The 19,718-nt window shown below is 44.5% G+C and overlaps 2 protein-coding genes across 11 annotated transcripts in view; one reads left to right on the top strand and one right to left on the bottom strand.

Annotated features, from left to right (window-relative positions):
• Positions 1-19,718, bottom strand: part of LOC119456329 (protein couch potato-like) — a 133,388-nt gene that overhangs the window by 11,710 nt on the left and 101,960 nt on the right. For 2 of the 10 annotated variants that reach the window (XM_049669745.1, XM_049669748.1), the window contains 6 exons: positions 18,523-18,585; positions 15,780-15,921; positions 11,175-11,311; positions 9,708-10,030; positions 6,157-6,226; positions 3,058-3,165 (listed from right to left, as the gene is read on the bottom strand). In XM_049669745.1, coding sequence (XP_049525702.1) covers positions 3,058-3,165; positions 6,157-6,226; positions 9,708-10,030; positions 11,175-11,311; positions 15,780-15,921; positions 18,523-18,585 — 843 coding nt within the window. The remainder of the gene's footprint in view (positions 1-3,057; positions 3,166-6,156; positions 6,227-9,707; positions 10,031-11,174; positions 11,312-15,779; positions 15,922-18,522; positions 18,586-19,718) is intronic. The other 8 variants (XM_049669746.1, XM_049669747.1, XM_037718035.2 and 5 more) reach the window with 8 other exon arrangements.
• The window catches only part of LOC125946439 (uncharacterized), a 283,769-nt gene that overhangs the window by 226,429 nt on the left and 37,622 nt on the right, over positions 1-19,718 (top strand). Inside the window, exon 4 of the mRNA XM_049669751.1 lies at positions 14,586-14,666. Within this exon, the coding sequence (XP_049525708.1) occupies positions 14,586-14,666 (81 nt within the window). The remainder of the gene's footprint in view (positions 1-14,585; positions 14,667-19,718) is intronic.

Raw genomic sequence — 19,718 nt, 5'->3', positions numbered from 1 at the left:
GAACGCCCAGCGAAATAATTTCAACTTCATCCTGCTACATGATAACGTATAGTTACCATAAACTTGCACTCGGTCTCGTATATATACTTATACTGTTACCGTCAGGGCTAAAACTTCCGTGCACCGAAAGCATGGTGGGCTTTACTCCGTAAAAAAATATATTTCCGGTCTAATAAGTATATTGCCGCCAAACAAGAACAAAAAAAGCAATTCTATATAACTGAGAGAGCTTGAAATCCAAACTGCAACATATGTTTTATAAAAGAAAAATTTGGAGGACGCTTACACTTCGCCTATTAGGAGTGGAACGCGATAGCATTCGAAGATCCCTGGCTGCTTGTCAGGCTTTTTTCTCGTATATTCAAATTACAATCCGACGCTATCGCGTCTGTAGGTTGTCGTTACGTCGTCCTTTACGATTTTAACTGCGATAGCGTTTAGGGCCCCGTGTCCCTAGAAAATCCGGCATCGGCAACCAGCGTGTGATCGCGGGTGGCGGAGAAAATCATCCAACCACATTGACCGCGCAGGCCGTCCACGTAGTGCAAGGTTTTGGTGAACAAAAATTAAATTTCTCACAGTGAAATCCATCAGAAAAATAATAAAGTACGACTTTACCATTGGGCGTCGGTTTCGCCGTCAGATTGTAATTTGAATATACGAGAAAACCGAGAATATACGACGAAACTCAAACACAAAACCCTTTTCAAGCATTTCTACCAGACCTGCCGCGTCGGGGCAATAGCAAACATTAAATAAAATAATAAATAAAGGTGCTAGCGCCTTCACATTTCAATATAAGACCACTTATAATGCCCCTGGAGAAACGTCTTCCATCAATGCATTTCACTTTAAAAGTAAAGCTGACTTTAAGGGGATCGGTGTAAGCTTGCTTTTTGTAAGCTGGCTTTCCCACGTTCACTGTTGCAGTGAATTAAGCCTACTTGCCGTATGCGAATGATGCTATGCGAACGGGTCCCGATAACACTGTCGCGTTCCACTCTTAAAGGCGAAGCTTAAGCGTCCTCCAATTTTTTCTGATGGATTTTACTTTGAGAAATTATTTTTTTTTTCGCTAACGCCTTGCACCATGCGAACGGCCTGCCCGGTCAGGGTGGTTCGGGATGATGTGGTTTGGCATGATTATTTCCGCCAGACGCCGACGCTTACACCGACGCCGACACCAACGCCGACGCCAGATTTCCTGCGACACGGGGCCCTTAACGCTATCGCGTTAGTGAGGGATAGCAGTGCGTCAACAATTGAACCATCTGATTATTTCGAACGCTTGTAACACTGCAGACAACTTAACTGACTCATAATTGCTTGAGTTTACCTTACCAAAGCTGGAGTGCGAGGTACGCCGAAGTTTGGGGCTCCGTATAAGTTTTGAGCTGTGGAGTTTCTAATGTGCATCTGATTCTAAATACGCGAGCGCTTTAATCATTCAGCCCCCATCGGTATGCAGTGCCCGCGGCCGGGATTCCATCTCGTGCTGCAAGCACGTGCTGCGCGGCAGAAAACAATAACAGCTGAAACATTGCGGCATTTAATAACTCATTTGGCGTAGCTCTCAAAAAACCGAGAAGCCTACACGAAACCAAACTGTTGTCTTATCACAAAGCCAAGTTATCGTGGCGTGATCGGAGGCCAGCTCAAAAGTACTTAGTATAGCGTTAATTGTCTTGTTTTTTTGTTTTTGTTTTTTGTTTTTTGCTATCGCTTCAGCAGTTAAATAAAATTTTGTATCTTTTAATGAGAAAATATGTGCTAGCGAAGTCGAGTGATGTCGAGTGATGTTTCTCGTTAGGCGCACAAGCTGGCGCTCAAGAAAAAGCGCCCTGCGTTGAATATTTCGGAGCGAAAAAAAAAGAATATTTTTTCTTCGAGCATCAACAGCAAAGGTCAGTATTTTCGCAACATCCAGCAAGGTATGTATTTAAAAACAAAGCCTTTCTAGACTCAGGTCGTGCAGACGTACCGCTTTTAAAGTACTTCTTCATCTTGACCGACGTATATATGCATACTTGCGCAGATCCATCACTGCAATGCCTAAGTAGGCAGCTTCCTGAAACTTTCGTGGCTAATAACCTCTCAAAACGATAACAAATCTAGTCACTATTCGTAGGTTTCAAGCCAAAAAGGAGCGTTTCGGCGCTGCACTGCATTCACTCCGAATGCTACCAGATCTGTTACAGAGCCTGTTGCTCTACGTCGACTTGCAACGAGCCAAAGAGACAGCTGATGTCTGCGACCACCAAAACCCACCTATGCTTATATCTGCCCGCCGTCTTGATTTCACTCTCATCACTGAGCAACCTATGTGGCTCCTCTGGAGAATTATTGTACACTATGCACTTTCTTTTTCCTTTCGTGCTGCGAAATTTTAGTGCAAACATCCCCAAGTCCTTTAAGTGGAAGCACAAAAGAACCGAATGCTAAGAGCATGCCGATTGGCGCGCAAATCGCGGGAAAGCGTCGGAAAGCTCACCAAACCAAACTGCGACACTTGGAGTCCCGCTATGAAATTAAATTTCACCATCTGCATAGACGCCACTGTATATGAATACGACGTTATCGGTTTGGGAATCCTTTGCGGAACACTGAATTGGCCTGCTGTTATCTTGTGTCGCCTGCAGTCTATAGCACTGTATGCATGTCGTTTCTACTGTCATGTGCAATGCATAGTGGCTTGTCAAATGTATCGCATCCTTTTCGAAGTTATTCTTTACCTTCGTCGTTCAGTGTTCGATTTGCCTAATAAAATTTATATCACGCAAAGGATTAGCTTAGCTTCTTGAACGAAGGAGAGTGTGGAAGAGGAGCCTGGGTGAGGTGAACAGGAAGTCATGAAAAAGAGAAGAGACGCCGACCATAGCACAGATGTAGTGAAACTAACGCTGTCGCTCGCAGGGAGACTCCCTGCACCTGAACGTGTTTGTGGAACTACTTTCAAGCCTTTCCGACTGACATAGCTTTCAGGAACATCTTTACTATGGTTTGCGTCTTGTGTTCCGTCATCTTATATTGCAAGTGTTCTTTTGTAGATATTCTCACCTCTCCCATCTTGTTTTTGGCGAATTCAATGCGGACTCCACCTCGATCTGAGGAGAACAGTACACAGCCCTGCAAGGCATTCATAGCATGTGTTGCAAGGCGGACGTCCTGCAAATAAGCAAAGAGAGAGCCTCCAGTTAAGCCGCCACTTGGATTTTAAGCCCGCTCGTAAGCAGGCACACTGGTTATATAAACAGATGCCGGTACTTAAGTTAAAGCAACGCTGTCAACTCGAAAGCGAGGAAACGAAGCCTCGGGTAGATTAGCGGAACTTGGGCGGGACGGAAGGCTAATTATACAGCCCTGATCACCATTGTGGTTCTAGTAAAATCTTATGATCATCCTGGCTTCATGACTGGCGCCTGCGGTTCATATTTTAACTAAATGATTATCTGCGCAACGTTGAATATGTCGCACTAATATGGACGTATGATGGAATGTTAGTTTGCCGAGAGAGTATATCATGGTTTTATTGCTAGTTTATAAATGTTAACATTCCAGTATGAAGTAAGACAGCGTTGCTCGCCATGCTATTTGCATTATACGCGTATGTTTTGGGACAGAAAATTTCTTTATAGCTCTGGTGTCGTTTCACCCAAAGTAGTGCTTACTTTGGTCGTGATGTCCGAAATTGTTATTTGAACATTTATAAAAAACTGTGTATAAAGCAACCATTAATTTTAACATAAATATAGAGATAAAATGCGGACTTGTACTGTGTGCCTGAACTATGGTGTCAGAAAGCATGTCAGTGGCCATAGTAGTTCCGGACCTTCAATTTGAGCCTGTTCTTTTTTAACTTATATTCCAGGCACACGTATGCATTTATCAGCAAAGGAAAATAAGGTGCACTAAAGAAATATTTCTACTCCCGAAGCCCCTGTGGTTGTTTTCGTTATTTACGGAAAGCAGCGTATAGAACAAAAGTGTGCGAAAGCAAATTTCATGCATGAAAAAAAAAAAAAACAAGAACTGCGTAAGGTAGGCATACTCAACAATAAAATCAAATCTGTGGCAGCGAAATTCTATTTGCAGCTATGGCTGTAACTGTAAACCTTTTATGTAGGGAACAAGGTGATCTTCGCTGTAGAAAAATTACATGACTCTAGCAGTAAGAATTGCCCCCTGAAAACGTGCCATTTTTATTGTAAGTGAACGTGTATCAGAGAAAAAGAAAATAGCTAGACAATGCTGTAGATAATAAGCCGTTTTGCCTCACCCTAGCTCTGTCTACAGTTAAACCAGTAGCGTTTTGGGGGGGGTATAGGAAAGAAGATAGTGTACACGATAGCTAACAGCCAACCTACGTATCTACTACTACGGTTGACAAACATTATATCAGTGTTTCTTTTCTATTATCACCTCACTACACTGTGAATTAATATGCATATGAAGTTCTTGTGTCACTTTATGTGGTGGTCTCGTTAGTGCTCATGATGTCAATACATCACAATCTGGTGCTATGAACTGAGCTGAAGTAAGCTAAAAACTTCCCCTTACGCTCTCGCAACCATTCATTCAGCCACGTGAGCTAAAATAAGGTTTTTGCGTGTGATAAAAAGCATAAACATTATCATGTAATTCATAAGTATTCCAAAGAAATTATGTTCCGGCATTGCGCACTTCGTAATTAGAAAGTATAAGATTTCTGTTATTCTAAATTTGTTGCGCCCTTCTTTACTTCTACGCATATTTCAAGCTCAAGGTCCCGAAGGGTGGAGGTTTTTGGTATTACTTGCAATAAAAATACTGCACTTTCATATAACCGCCTCTTTAAGCGCACTCTCGCATCTCACAATCCATAAATAATTTATTCAAATCTTTGTCGATGACTTATATGCAGTGAATACGACGACTGCTTTGTTTCATATATGTTTTTCCTAATTAATACTGAAAGACTAAGCATGAAAATATATGCTTTTGACGTTTTCAGAAATATAACAGATCGCGTGAACATTTTACGAACACCAGTCAGTAGGGGTTCGTTCCATCATCTCTATTCGTCTTATACGTTTCATGTTTCGCCGCGACTCTCCTAGGCTATACATGTTGTGTTACATTTTTTTCTTTCTTGCAGACATTTTGGACAACATATTCTGGTTTATATCTATTGTTTCTGGCTGTAATTAGGCTGCCTATACTTGTTCTAGTAATTTTTTGTTTCTATCTGTTGTACAGATGCTTTATAAGTTTACTTTTATATACGATTTTCATGGTTTCTTGCTCGGTGCTGCTGGCAAAGTTGATTTAGGAGGTGGGGAACTCATCAAGTCGTTCAACGCGGCTCTTCTCTCAACCCGCTCCGTTTAAATCTTATAAATGAAAAAATATAACGTTTGATTTGATTTCATTACACCACGCACTCAGCTGGGACTTCCATACTTACCTCTGAACAAAAAAAAAACGCTTATAAGTATATCAGCCGTTGCTAGAGTCGCACTGCCCTCAATATAAAGAATAACCGTGCCCATTACTGGAATTGCATCATGCGAATATTACTTGTTCGAGTTATATTTCTCTTAAAACGCATTCTTGTGGTGGCATTATACAAGATGTATGTCCCGCACGTGTGCACAAAACTAAAATCATTGTTGCCCTGAAATATGGTTATAACCTCAACATCTTTGAAATTCCTGATCCGCGGTGATGGCTATGTATGGTGAACAAAATGTACAGTAACCTGCTCTGCAGAATTGAAAAGCATGCAAAAAGCGCAAGATGGGCTCCTTACGCAGCCAAATCAGTCGAAGTCAAACCTCGTGGTTTCCTGATGCTGTCCAAATATTGAGACTCCACCCACATTTATGGAACCTAGATCCCGTGTTTGGCTGTTTGCGTAGCGGCGGCGAGTGCAAGCAGGGAAGCAGGCAAAATGCAGGTTGCATGCAGCACACAACAAGAAAGGCGTTCGTTGCAAGGGAGAAGGCTGCTACAAAAGAAGCGAGCGCAACACGACCAATGATGAGCAAACACGGAACCGAGGTTCTCGTTCTACATTTCGATAATCCCCGAGTATTTATCGGTGAGGCTCTTAAGCCTCGATTTCTGATAATGTGTACGACTCGTATTCTCCAAGATGTGTACAGATGCAGTACTTACTTGATATTCGACAAAAGCTACGGGAGCGCCACCTTTATTGTGCATACGCAAGCGGCAAAAACCCGGGAAACTGAAATTAGAAAATAATGGCCCCCGTGAGTGCAGTCGCCCTTAAGAAATCTGCGTTAGCATATTCCTTGGCCCGCTAGCTGCAAAACATCTAGCTCGGAAGCTGGACCCTGGCAGCGACCCCAAAGCACTTTTTAGTGCCCGTCACTGTTCTAACGAACAAATTGATTGGTCTTTCCCGCGCAAGAAATTTAATATCAGTAAAGAATTAACGTACCTTGATGGAGAACTGTGATTCTGGGGGCTGGTATAATAATAAGGCGGAATGGTTTGCAGGATGATAGTGACGTGAACGACAGGCTTTTACGTCTCAGTGCGTAAACATTCGCAAAGCTTTGTATTAGTTTTGGGGCTGTCCGTTCCCTTAAAAGTGCCTGCTGTGTTCCCAAACTTCCCAAAGCAGTGGTTGTAACGCTCTGCCTTGTGACCATGTTAGTAAACATATCGGTAAAGGCTTCTAAGCCAATGCAATTTGTTCGCCATGTTCTGCCACACTATCCACACACTGTCTAAAGTAGCAGCTGTAAGCAAGCGTCCAAGAGAAGGATATCTCATGCGTACTAGCACAATGTCTACAGGCATGCACACAGGGTACATAACGTGTGAGTCACAACAAGCGCCAAGAGTAGGCTAGTTCACGATCTTGACGTGCAGTCCGACGAGTGCGTCACTACAGTTAGTCAAGAGCGGAGAGAAGAACGTCAGAAAGGGCGTGTAAAGAGCACAGTGACGTTACAGGTGCTTTGTCGCAGCACAATGCAAAACACGGTACGGAAAGCGTCGTAGCTGGCAAAAGGTAATCCAAATATTCAGAAACCGAACGTCGTTCTCACAAGATGACGTGCTTGTTCTTAAATTGTCGTGCATGCCCTGACGCCGCGTATTGCGCAGCCTTTGGTTCTCTTGTTAGCTAGTTTGCACCAAACTGCACAAACCCGCTACAACGCTTTCGATGCACAACATCGACACGACACGTAGGAGCGAAACTGACAGAATGTAAAACTATGACGAATAACATTTCAAGCCCGAATATCGTCCAAAAACTGAACAATAGCACCTGCAATGTGTCACAAAAGTGCAGAGAGACACCTGGGTACATCCAACTATCTGCATAAAGTTCGAAATCACCACGTCTAAACTCGTGGCTCCTTGAGAACATTTCTTCGGAAAGCAGGACTGATGGTACATCAACTGCGGGTGTACCTCACAGGCAGTCAAAGTTTTATTTTATTGGTTGCTTTTATCAAGCAAACAAAATTATAAAAACGTGGTGCCGAACTGCGGAAGGACCCCCTGCACACACCACTGCTGTAGAAACAATGTTGTAAAAACCTCACCCAAAAGCACTACGCGCTGCCATAATAACTGCAAAGGTATGCTGCATAGATAAGCCTACTAAAGTACAGCGCAGGCCGAAGGCATATCCCAGATATCTTCGGTTACTCCTGGCCTGTTTAGACCAAGCCCATGCCTGCAAATTTCTCAATATTGTGATCTCACCAAATGTTCTACCACCCTCCACGGCATCAACCTATTCTCTTGGTTTAACAGATTGCTGCTTACGCTTTGGTGTAAGATTTCACCAGCCTCACTCCATTAAATCCTTGTAATCTCAACTAGAATATTTATTGTTCCAGAGTTTTACTTCTATACCATGCTCACAACCTGGCAGGTGTGCTGATGAGTCAGTATTGATAAGTGGAATATCTTTACTAAACGATCTGGCGCATGCTTTCGTTGGCATTGAATGCAACAAGCTCTTGCTTAACGGTAAGGACTCCGAAACAATATGTACCACAAGTATCCGTTATTTTCAAAAGTCACTTGATGGCATAGACAAGAAGAGTCTTCTTTCCGATTTTCTCGCTGTATGGTTGCAGAGCTTCCAGCTTTCTACCTTGTTGCTCTTATATAGAAAAAAGGCTCAAAGATGATGGAGCAACGAACACAAGCGCAACGCTCAATTATGTTGTCATACTGAAGCGTGCAACATTTCTATTTCTATCTGAACTAGAGCTAGCTAGAATTTACTGCAAAAGAACCCTGGCTTTATATTCGTTTTCTAAGCTTTCAGCATATCTATGCGCAGACATACTCGTAGCAGGTCCTCAATTCTATTACTACCAATGCTTAGAAGTGCGCGACACCTACGATAACGACACCTACGATACCAGCCCGAAAAGTGGGGCATGAAACTTATACTGTATACCAAATCACCGAGGACACCACCTAAGCTAAACACATTTCGCTAATTTTGCGATATAGCGGCTTCTCAAAATACGATGACGCAAATAAACGATCGCCAGTTGCACTGCATGCTTGCTGTCATTCATTTTGTTTGGCTCTCTCCTGCTAGCAAAGTAGAATTACGCAAGCTTGCCATGTTTCTATTTTTTTTTCTCCTAACGCTCTCGACAGCATTGTCACCAGTATGCTCAACTGATTATGCCAGCTGTTGGTAGGCGTCGCTTTTGAAATAATCAACCACAAATTTGTGCGTACAGGCCGAAGATGTTCAGGCTTGCGGTATGCGGCAGCAACACACACGGCAACGATTCTTCGCTGTAATGTAAGAGCGGTCATTCAAGATAGACCGCACGGATCTTTCTTTTATATACAAACAAGAAATCTGCCATGCTCTCATTTTAAAACCCCAACTAATGCGTGCCTCAAGGCCAATCTCACCGTGCTGGTTACTTCGCGTGTTTATGATCAACGGTCGGCGCCCCATTTACGCCTCCATAAAAAGTCTTTCCTCACATTTTTAGCTTTATGAACTCATACTTTTTCTATTTACACGGATTTACTGTGCTCACCTCTTAAATAAGTAAGATTTCATTTGTTTCTTGAGTATTTCTGAAGCGGTTTATTATGTCATTGACCAAAGCTTCAAAAGGTGTGGTCGGCCTCGTCGCCATAGGTGTTAAAATTTGCCAGACAATCGCTTTAACAACTTCACCAGTACGGTGGCTATTTCTGAAGAGGTTTGATACATACCTAGATTCAACTTGGAATATTCAGCGCTTGTGCTCACAACCGCAACATGACTTTTTAGGAGGCCGACGATGGCACTTTGACAAGCCCTGAGCTGGTAAATCAAGTTCCTCTAGTGAAAAGAGCAAGCTTCTTTTAACCATTATAAAACGTAAGCCGACGAAAGGACGTGCCTTTCGGCATTGTCCCTGTGCTAAAAAATGGTTTACTTGTGTTGCGGTTCTGGCTGTACTTGTTGGCCAAAGGCATTGGCTAAATTAACTCTTCAGTGAGTGCTCGACGTTATCGGAGCGTCCATAACGTAAAACGACTGGCACAATGCATTACGGGCTGTGTTCAGCTCACTGTCCCTAAACCGTAGCGCTCGATAAATCCAGCAATAACTCATCAGCGGGTTGAAGTGAATGTAGCGAAAGGTAGCATGCATACTGCAGCCCTTCGAGCAGACGGGCCGACTGTCAGAAGAGCAATTGGCGTGCGGTACGCACCTTCCGAAGAGGTCCTTGAGCTCTTGCTCGGAGACGAACTGTCCCAAGTTGGCCACGAACAGCGTGGAGCAGGGTGGCGTTCCCGCTGCGGCAGCCGAAGACGAGGTGGAGCCGACAGGTGACGCGAGCGCCGGGCTGGTGACCAGGTGCGGGGGCGGCATGGTCGCGTGCATCGCAGCTGCACTGCCAGCCAGCGCCGCGTGCGACAGGGGGTGCGGCATCGTCAACGGAGGCTGCACAGGAGTTCCCAGCAAAGTGTGCTGTATCAGTTGTCGGTCTCGATGCTCCATCGCTAGCCACGAATGTAGACAGCAGAGATCCACCTGGGCTTCGAGTTGGCCAACGCTGTCCTTGAACGACATGTTGTCGGTAGTTCAGTCGCACCGAATCAACAACAATAGCTTGACTACATGACGAGTACGTGTCTCGTGAGTCTTCTTGCCTTGTTGCGACACATGGTCGGCAACGGCACATTCTTTGCGGACAGTGTTGGCTAACTTCTTGCCACATGTGGTGGCGTTCCTAAGTAATGCTAGTTACGTGAAGAGGGACCAGCACCTTAACCACAGGTTTCAGTAACGTGACCGAAAACCAGTTAAAATTAATGTGAGGGTTAACGTATCGAAACTGTACAATGGGTCATCAGAGGCGCCGTTTTGGAGTACTCCTGATTAACTTTGAACACCTGGTTCCTAACGTGCACTTTCTTTAATGTGGTAGTTATTTAACGTGCGCCAAAATCTAACTGCACGAGTGACCTTACGTTTGACCTCCTTCGAAATGCCGGCCGCGCATTAAACCCGCCCCTTGAAGCTGAGAAGCAGAACACCATATCTACTGAGCCACCGCGCGGGTGTGACAGAAAGTGATTCTCCTACGTTCCATGCACCAATCCACAATCTTCTTTGACTTCGTAGCTATTGGAAAGTTATCAGTTCTTCAGCAATAGCTGTAAAGTGCGGGTAATTTCCAAGCTCGCACTGACATGGCAGACATTGAGCGTAACCTTATTCAGCAGCTCTGTTTGTGCAACTGTGCAGTCGTGTCCCATATAAATCGTGGTGAAATTAAGGTGAAATTAAGGTGGAGGCTAGCAGATGTCGGGGCGAGAGCGAATGTGTCGCTCAGTTGGCAGAGCGACTGCTCCCAGAAGTCGTTGGTGCCGAGCTGAATCCCAGGACCAGCAACGAATTTTTGTTCAACGGTGAGTCCTTCCTTTCTGAAGAACCCTTGCAGGTTCATTTTGTAAAATACGGGCTACTTTCGGGTATTATGGCTAATTTCCCTCCCATGAAATTTCCTCCACCCTGCGGTTTCGGCTATCGGTCTTATAGGACCATCTCGCGCTTTTCGAGACAAGTGTGCACGAAAGGGTCTGTTAGGGGCCGTAGTCTAGACGTACGCGTTTGGGAGCTGCCAAGTGGCACACCCCATGGGGGCCTGCTGAACCAGGCGGCGAGCACTCACAGGCAGCTGCGCATGGAGGGCCGGGTGCATGAGAGCCGCAGTGTGCAGGGTAGTGGTGACGGGCACTTCAGCGTAGGAGAGAGGGTGGTGTGGCCAGCCGTCGTGGGTCCCCGGCAGCAGGGCAGCGCCGATTTCTTCTGTGCACACAGTGCAGACACTCGCAACGCAGAACAAGGACTCGCGCAGGCACTCATTACCAACACAACGATTCTTACTCTCCCAAATAAGTTATTTAGACAGTCAACAGAATTTCTATAAATGTTTACTGTAAAGTCTTTAGGTTTGTCTGTCGACAACCTCTTATGGTGTTTTACTATTTTCTCGTCTAATGGTCTAGGTATAGACTTATCAACCAAAAATGGGTCAATGAAAACAGAGTTGGTAACAATTTTTGTCCCTATGTTCATAAAGGGTCTGCATAGTTATGTAGGCCAAATCACACGTAGATACAAACTCAGTGCCACCACCTCATCAATTCGAAGTCACTAGACAACCTAGATATTGGCCGAATACATTTTTGTGTTAGTAGCACGATTGCGCGGCTAGGAAAACCAGTGTAAAGAGCGTCTCAACTTTAGGACAAGAGCTCAGGTTCGGCCTTGTTGACGATATTCTTAGGAATGGTTGAGCGCAATGGCAAACGGGGACTAGCAAGTGGGCACAAACAAGCGCACACTAGCGCTTTTGTGGAATCATCAGCGTATTCATGTTTCCCACTTCGCTTAAACGCTCCTAAGTAATCAAACTTCTGCCCACGTGAAAGCTTGAAAAACGCAAATGTTCGTAGTCAAGGTATAGCAGCTACTTTTTTGTTATCAGGGTCATGAGCCTTCCTGTCTTCACGGAGTGTATAGAGATAGAGAGGTAAATTAAATGCGAAAGGCTGGGAGGGTAACTGGAATATAAGCGTCCAGTTTGCTGCCCTGCACTGGGGAAGGAGGAAGGGGATGTAGAAAGATGAAGAAAAACAGATAGAGAGAACGCATGGAGTATACATTGCTATTAGTGTCATACCGCTTCACCTCTTTATATTTAACCTTTTTAAGCTTTTACAACAGGCGTCACACGTTGGTTACATAGCAATACACCTTTTGTTTTTTCTCGTGAAAGGCGAACGTGCCTTGTTTGAGAATTTTGAGCAGTCTTTTTGGGGTGCATTTCTTATAAACCCACCACGACGCTCCCTTTCAGCATCCAGTTAGGCCAAAAATGTCTGCGTTTTCACAGTGCGTTGCCTTGCTCAATACATCGGTACAGATTCGAGAAGAGGCAGCTATTTACATTTTTAGCAAGCAGTGGGTTCTTCGAACCCGCTGAACTACCCTTTAACGTCGTCAATATATCCACTTCAATCCTTCAAGATGTAACTCATGGTAAATGCATAAAGCTTAAATTTAAAAGAACCCCGTGTTTATAGTCTAGAGTTTCAGTATTTCTGTGAAAATTACGTTGCTGACGCATTCATTTTTATGTATCATTTGCAACTGAAACGACATCAGTAATACAACTTGAAAGCAAGTATTTATGCTTAGCAATGCTTATTAGGCATAGGGAAACTGCGTTACATTTTATCCTCAGATATCGCATGCTTTTGAAGTTAGTAACAAATTCTCGTAATTCTTGCAGCAACGCATTGAGTTATTTTTAACAAAACAAACTACCAGCGGGAATACTTGTCTAGATATTGTTGCTTCTGTGCCACATTAACCACTGCAGCGGAGCTCTCGTAATGTTTCTAGAGTACAGGTGTCAACTGCTAAAATGCGCTGAATACGTGTGATGTAAGGAAACGATGTCTTGAAATGGTCTGCAATTTTTCAATGCAAGTGAATGTGCCTCCAGTCTTTGTAGCAATTCCTACTACTTGTCTCATCGCAAAATATAAAGACATATTATGCTATATCAATGACTAAAAAGTGACAGTTCATAAACTTGTCGAATGAGGCATAAATATCCCTGCATTTACGAAAAATATTGTTGACCTGTCTTGTTGAGTACCTGCATAACCATTGACGTGTCTTTTCCGATTACCTTGATCCCGAAGGATGCCCTTTTCTGTTTGGACCTTAGTGAAAGGTCTGAGATATATTTTCTAAATAAATAAACTACATCATTATTACTACAAAATAATGATTATTCAACTGCACCACACTGTTTTACTGAGCTAAAATATAAAGCTCATTTTATACAAACGCAGCATTTGCGCGGCTGTGCGGGAGTAACGGATGCTAGCGAACCTACATGTGTCTTATTTTTACAGCTGCAGTCTCAAAGAAAGCGAAGAAAACTAATATCACGCAACAACAAGCAAACCTGACAACGTGTCACACAAAAGGGTGAAGGTGCAGCTGCATTGTTCTTCATGCAGCTTGCGTGTTCAGAGCAAATGGGGTACCAGACACAATGAAGAGAACAGCGCAATGACAAGGCACGCTCGTAGACTCAGTGAACAGATGTGCTGGTGCTGAAGAAATTTAGAGCTTGCTCAGTCCTCGAACGTTTCTAAAAAGACCCCAAAGACCATTAAAATACTTACGGAATAAATACATCTTAAAGCTTCATTCAAAAGGTGTACTGTTAGCGTTAGCTGAAAGAACTCAGCGTCAGATCTTAGAAACCTCGAATGTGGTGTTTCAGGCGGGAAAATAAAATTACCCGTTCTTCGGCTTCATAGAGTTGTACTCGGCCTATTTGCTGAGCTTTGGGTTGCAAAAAAAAAAACATTCGAGGATTTGCACTGCTGCTGAGCAATTGCCAACCGTGAGCGAACCGTTCCCAAGTTTCCGGTAATGTGTTCCAAACATCAAATGCAAGGTGAGTGAAAAGACGAAGATTTTAAGGAAGTGGAAAAGACGAAATGCCTGCAGAGATTGTTCTGTGCACATGGTGTGCCATTCCTGCATGTGCAAAAACACACTGATGTAAGAAATAGCGGCCACGTGTGGGAGCGACTGTGGGAAAAAGTTTTTTTTTTTCCCGAAACAAACACAATTAGCACGCTGTTGCCAGACAGCCTTGAGAAAGAAAGATAGAGATAGACTGTGAACAGCATTGCCGAGTGCGCTGGCTTTCTGAGCAACACAGAGCCACCACACCTTACTAGTGAGCAATTAATGACTTTTCATGACCATTTGCTAAGGTTACACAAAAAAGCGGGGGTCACGGGAAAAGAAGACATAGGCGCTCAAAAGCAGTAATCACTGCCCCTTGTGCCTAATGTGTAACCTAGAAGCTTAACAATAAACGTGCCACGACTCGTTAGCACCTCTGAAAGCCACGTAGCAGGCAGAATGGGCGATAGGCGTACCACACTGGCGATGGGCATATTATACATCTGCTTTCAGTGATGCTATAGCGTTCACCAGGGGTTGCTTAAAGCCTAAGCATTATTTCGGTTCTTGCATTGTGCAGAATGCCAGCGCAGAGTTCATACCACAGAAGAGACAGGTGTAAGTGCAACAGCCGGGCAGCGGCCAGACGGACAGTCATAAGGTGAGTACCATGCACCTGTACTTTTCAGTGTGCCCTCGCTGTGAGCGATGACCACCGAGTTCCTGCGAATTTTGTTTTCATTCATCCACTAGCATTTTTCAATACCTGTCGGTTCGGATGCAGGTGTAGTCAAGACGAATATAAGGCTATCTCTATTTTCGTCCATATTTTTTTTTCGGTTCTTCGATCCACCCTTCTTGTAATCGCATATTATTAATTTTTCATCTTAAAATCTGCAACCACTGCCGTGGAGCATTCATCCCCAGAAATATGAACGAAATATGGGTTTCCCTTCTGACTTTGTAAGCTATACGAAACCGCGCAGGTTTATAGATTGATTCATTTGAAATAGCCTGTTGTATTTTACGACGGTTTATTTTCAGGTAGCCTTCGCTTCAGCCAGGCTGAACAAACATTCTTTTCAGCCTTTTCCCTCATAAGGACACAGTTGCAGAGTACACAAATGTGTATGTCGGTTAACCAAGGCGAGCACTTCTCACACGTGAAAGGTGGCACCCGTGGACAGAAGGACAGTTCCTTCTGTACTCTTGTTTTGGGTTCACGCTGCTTTGGGGATATTATAGCAAACCGATGGATCCACCCTCTCCTCCCGACTTTAACAGCGCAACGAGATTAGGGCAAAGAAATGAGAGGACAACGCACCGCTCTGACTAGCAAGTGAAGTTGATTGCGAGATAAACAAGCAATAAATATGCAATATATGTCCCGTGATCGCCACATCTCGCCTCCGCCAAAGAGCTGCTACCAGTAAAAAGCTGTCAAGTTAGACACGCAAAGCAGCGAAGGTGGCGTGCGCTTGAAACGAGAACGAAAGCGAAACGCGAAATACTTTCATCTCTGTCCGGTAGATATTCCAATCATGAACATACAAAAGCTTGTCCGATTTTCTGTTCTCTTGACGCAACTTTAAACGGTTGTCAAAGCTACGGGACAGCGCGCTACGACGAAAAAGGTAATATCACTGGCCGTCCCCGGTTACTTCTGCTGCGGACCGTCCGGCTGCCCGCTGTGCGGCCCTCGTTTCTCCGAAGGCGGAGAAGGAGCAGGAAGGATAGAAAGAGAGTCGGTGTGCCGGTGCTTTCGGCTACTTACGTCCCGTGATAGGGTGCAGGAGTGTCGGGTGCGTGGCCGCGGCGGGAGGAGACTGCTGTTTCGGTTTGCTAACCTTTGTGTTGCTCTTGGCGAACTCGAGCCGGATGGTCTGTGGAAGGTCGGGGTCGAACCGCACGCCCTGCTGCAACGCGCCCCCCAGGGCGAGAGAGAAAGACACACAAAGTATGCCGTGGTTAGGGCTCCGCTTCAAAGGCCGAGCTGCCCAGTCTCGGCTGAGAATCAAGCAGGCATAGCTCACGCCATCGGGATCATGGCGGCCCCTTTTGTGTACAGCTCCACTTTGCGCTAGCAGGCAAGAAGCACGTCTTCACGCAGCACCGAGTTACAATTAGTCGTGCCTGCGCACCTCCAATCTAGAGTGCTCCGCGTACTCCATGACGGGCTTTGCATTGGTCGTCATGGCGTTCCTGTCCAATATTCTGAACCGATATTCATCGTTACAGGACTAATTTCCTTGGTCATTAATTGTGCACTGTTCGTAGACAGTGCGAAAGCTATTTATCGAGTTAACGCAGTAGACCATATTTCATACCTCTAGGTAGCTTCGATGCTACAGTGAATTAGAAAAGATCACATATCTCTCCAGAACATCAAGCCACCTTACAGCTTCATGCTGTGAATGCTGCGGTCACTCACTAACTTGGTTGCGCGTTTTTAGCAAATAGAAGCGCCCAAATTTCACCTACGACTTGATCAAGTTTTTTAGCGACCTTGTCAAAAAAGCTCACACTTCAATCCGAAACTATTATGCCATTGACGCGCGTACAGAAGTTTGCTGACAGTATATACTAGCAGAGCCGTTCCTTTTCCATTGCCAGCCGATTGAAATCCCGGATCCGCTGCCATTTATTGCTGTGCGCCACAGAGGGCGAAAATAAAGCATGCTGCAGCTACTGCCGTGCTGGGTCAGCTATCGCGAGATGACGCGCTGCCATTTGAAAAAAAAAAAAAAACACGATGCATCTATTCGCGAGGCTGGCTCAGCCATCACGCGGGCCGACAGGGCTTGGCAGGCAGCAAGCCGTCAAGCATATCGGGGGCCGACGTCAGTATACCAGCTTCATTAGAGGCTCTAGTGCGCCTTTCCTCGCGCGAATAATCGCCACCCTTCCTGCCTTCCTCATTGGCCATGCGGCGGCGGCGTCAGCGCCCGAGTCCTTCAGGTGGAAAGCCTAATGAAGACCGCCAACTCGCAACGCGGCCGCCTGAGAGGCAGATAACAAAGTTGCCGTTGCTCCGCACCAGTAGCCGGCGTTCATCGCGCCGTCCCGGCCGCACCTTTCCTCTCGGTACGGCGAGGCATCTTCGCAGCGAATGAATAATAGCCGCAAAGCGCTGCCAAATTTGAGCACATAATTCTAGTCGACGCCGGCCAGAAGCTACTTCGGCACCGCTTGCCAAACTGGAAGACTTTCGTTTGCGTTTCCGTCTATGTGTTTACCTTCTCTGGTTCGCGTTTAACTGCCTCGTCATGCCATACTCTCTCAGTGAAAATTCGCTGGCCTGTGCTGCCCGCTGCCAATTTCAGCGTGGTAGTCCTAAATTATAAAGCAATTTTTATGAAGCTGAATTGGAAACACTGCATTTACGCTCAACCCAGCGCGAAGTTAGGCACAGTTCTCGACGGTTCTGAAGCAAATATTTATGAAGCCCAGATCTGTGAGCGTGCAATACGAAGGGCGGCACTAAGATTTGATTACTAACATTTGAAACAGTTACCTCATTATGCACGCCACAGTGTTTAGGTTTCGCAATTTAGGCAATCACCAATGAAACAACTTACGAGTGTTATTTTATTTTTCTTTCCGACAATTCCTGAGTATAGAGTATATATTTATCAGGTTATGAGCGTCCGTAGCAGATATCTGGATACAAATGATGAACACGACCCGCTCACGCTAAATATATCCCACTTGAAGACGTCTGCTTATATTTACGTAATATTCACGCCTATAAACATGGTCATCGGGGAATGGAGCTATTAAACTCGATGCGCCTTTAAAAGCTAGCCTACGCTCTGGTGCACTTTTTTTTCAAATAAACTTATGAACGTTCTAACAGCACCAGCCGGGCACCAGAAGTACTACATCACAACATATGTCTGCCGCAGTAAAGCAGAAACATTTTAGCCTCTGTCTGCGTAGCCTTAGTAAGCTTCCCGGCATCTTATCAACACTATCGTTATTGTTTTGGAAAACATGTAATGATACTGATCACGCTTTATTTCTGGGCATAACAGGGCATTCACGCGCACGTTCCAACGCGACTGCGGCAGAAAAAAATTCCACATATTTATACCAATCATTGATTTAGACGGAATGTGTCAGTAATGTCGTCAATCAAACATCTTTTTTTGTGTGTGTGGAACAGTTTCATCTAAAAACTCATCACATTTACAATACATTTACTATACAAAATTGCATAGCGTGCTCAATAGTAGGCGCTATCATAGTGCATAATTTACGGTTACATTTGAGCAGATCAAATTCGAACTACCTTGTGATGTTCCCTACAGTGCACGAGAATTATGAAATTTCTCGTCTGGTTCATGAAATGTTTTCCTGTTGCCGGTTACTTACCATCTATTAGCAAACAACTTAATATGTAGAAAACAAAATGAATACTTTGTATGCGTTGCCGTAGTCATTATTACATCGTAAAGGGCCGGTGAAACACGTTTTCAGCATTCACTTAAAAAAGAGGCATGCCCAGTTTTCCTTACCTGAAGCTCCTGCTTGGCGGCTTCTGCACCAGCTCGCGAGGAAAATGTTACAAAACCTACGGGCTGCAATAAAAAAAGAACACACAAAAATTGTCAACATTTGTCACTCAGTACTGTTCTTTTACATCAACCTCTATTTACAGCAAGAACAGGTAAGTAACAACTAAAAACTGTTTTATATATGTTTTTTTTTTCTTTCATATACCACCTCAGTTGGTATATAGCAAGCTTAAAATAGCAAGCCGAAAATTTAAATTCCCGTATTTCTTCCTGTATCTTCGCAGACGTGAAGAGTATAATATAAGAGTGACATCTACAGCTTAAAAATACGTCCTTGGTATATAGACAGTATGTCCCGCTGCAGCATCTCGAGCCAATTGGCAAGCTTCAATGTTCACTGCGGTGGTAATGTGCACTTCTCGTCAAGTGTGGTATCAGGACCCGGCGTTTGAGTACCATATATAGTGGCACGGATTAAAGGCAAATTTTGGAGCGTCTCTTGCGTGAGGCGAGCAATGCACCATCTTTCGCAGTTCACAGCCGTACTTGCACTTCTACACACTGCACTTTGGCCCCACTAATGGAGGTCATGTTGTCCGTTTATATCAAGCTGAAAAGCGAATTCGTCATGCTAGAGTTCGCACGTTCCACGTAAATTCACCCCAATGATCCCGCCTACGTTTTCTACCCACGAAATTCACCTAAATTCACCCATATACCCGTTGTCCTGAAAGTCGCTACGCTGACATTAGCTTGTCAAAGTGTAGTGCATAAATGTGTCATAACTGTTTCACAGCAATAAAGTTGGTTCAAAAGTTAGAAAGAGGGCATGGTGTTCAGTTCAGTCTTCCGAATTACATTTTCAAGTGCTTAGTGCTCTTTTAGAAATGCATGCACAGGATGAGAAGAAACTCGGCTTCTTCGCCGCGTGTGCGGAATTGAAGGTCTCACTGCTAATCGTGCGAGCAAAGCGTATGTGGAATTAAATCACACTGTCTACCCATCAACAATAATTCGCGATTATTAAGCTCCTGTCTGTCGAAAATGGACGGAGTTTAGATGGCTTCGTTCGTGCAATACTTAATTCTCTAAGGTTTCCATGTACCACGCTATCATGTGCTATTTATCCTGTTAACTAAAAACGTGAAGCGTCTCACCTTGTATGGAGCAGTGGGTATGCTTACATGTACAAAACA

Source organism: Dermacentor silvarum, chromosome 6 (genome assembly GCF_013339745.2).
Source record: "Dermacentor silvarum isolate Dsil-2018 chromosome 6, BIME_Dsil_1.4, whole genome shotgun sequence".
Classification (NCBI taxonomy): Eukaryota; Metazoa; Arthropoda; class Arachnida; order Ixodida; family Ixodidae; genus Dermacentor; species Dermacentor silvarum.
The sequence above is the reverse complement of the archived record's forward strand: the minus strand, read 5'-3'. Positions and strand labels throughout refer to the sequence as shown.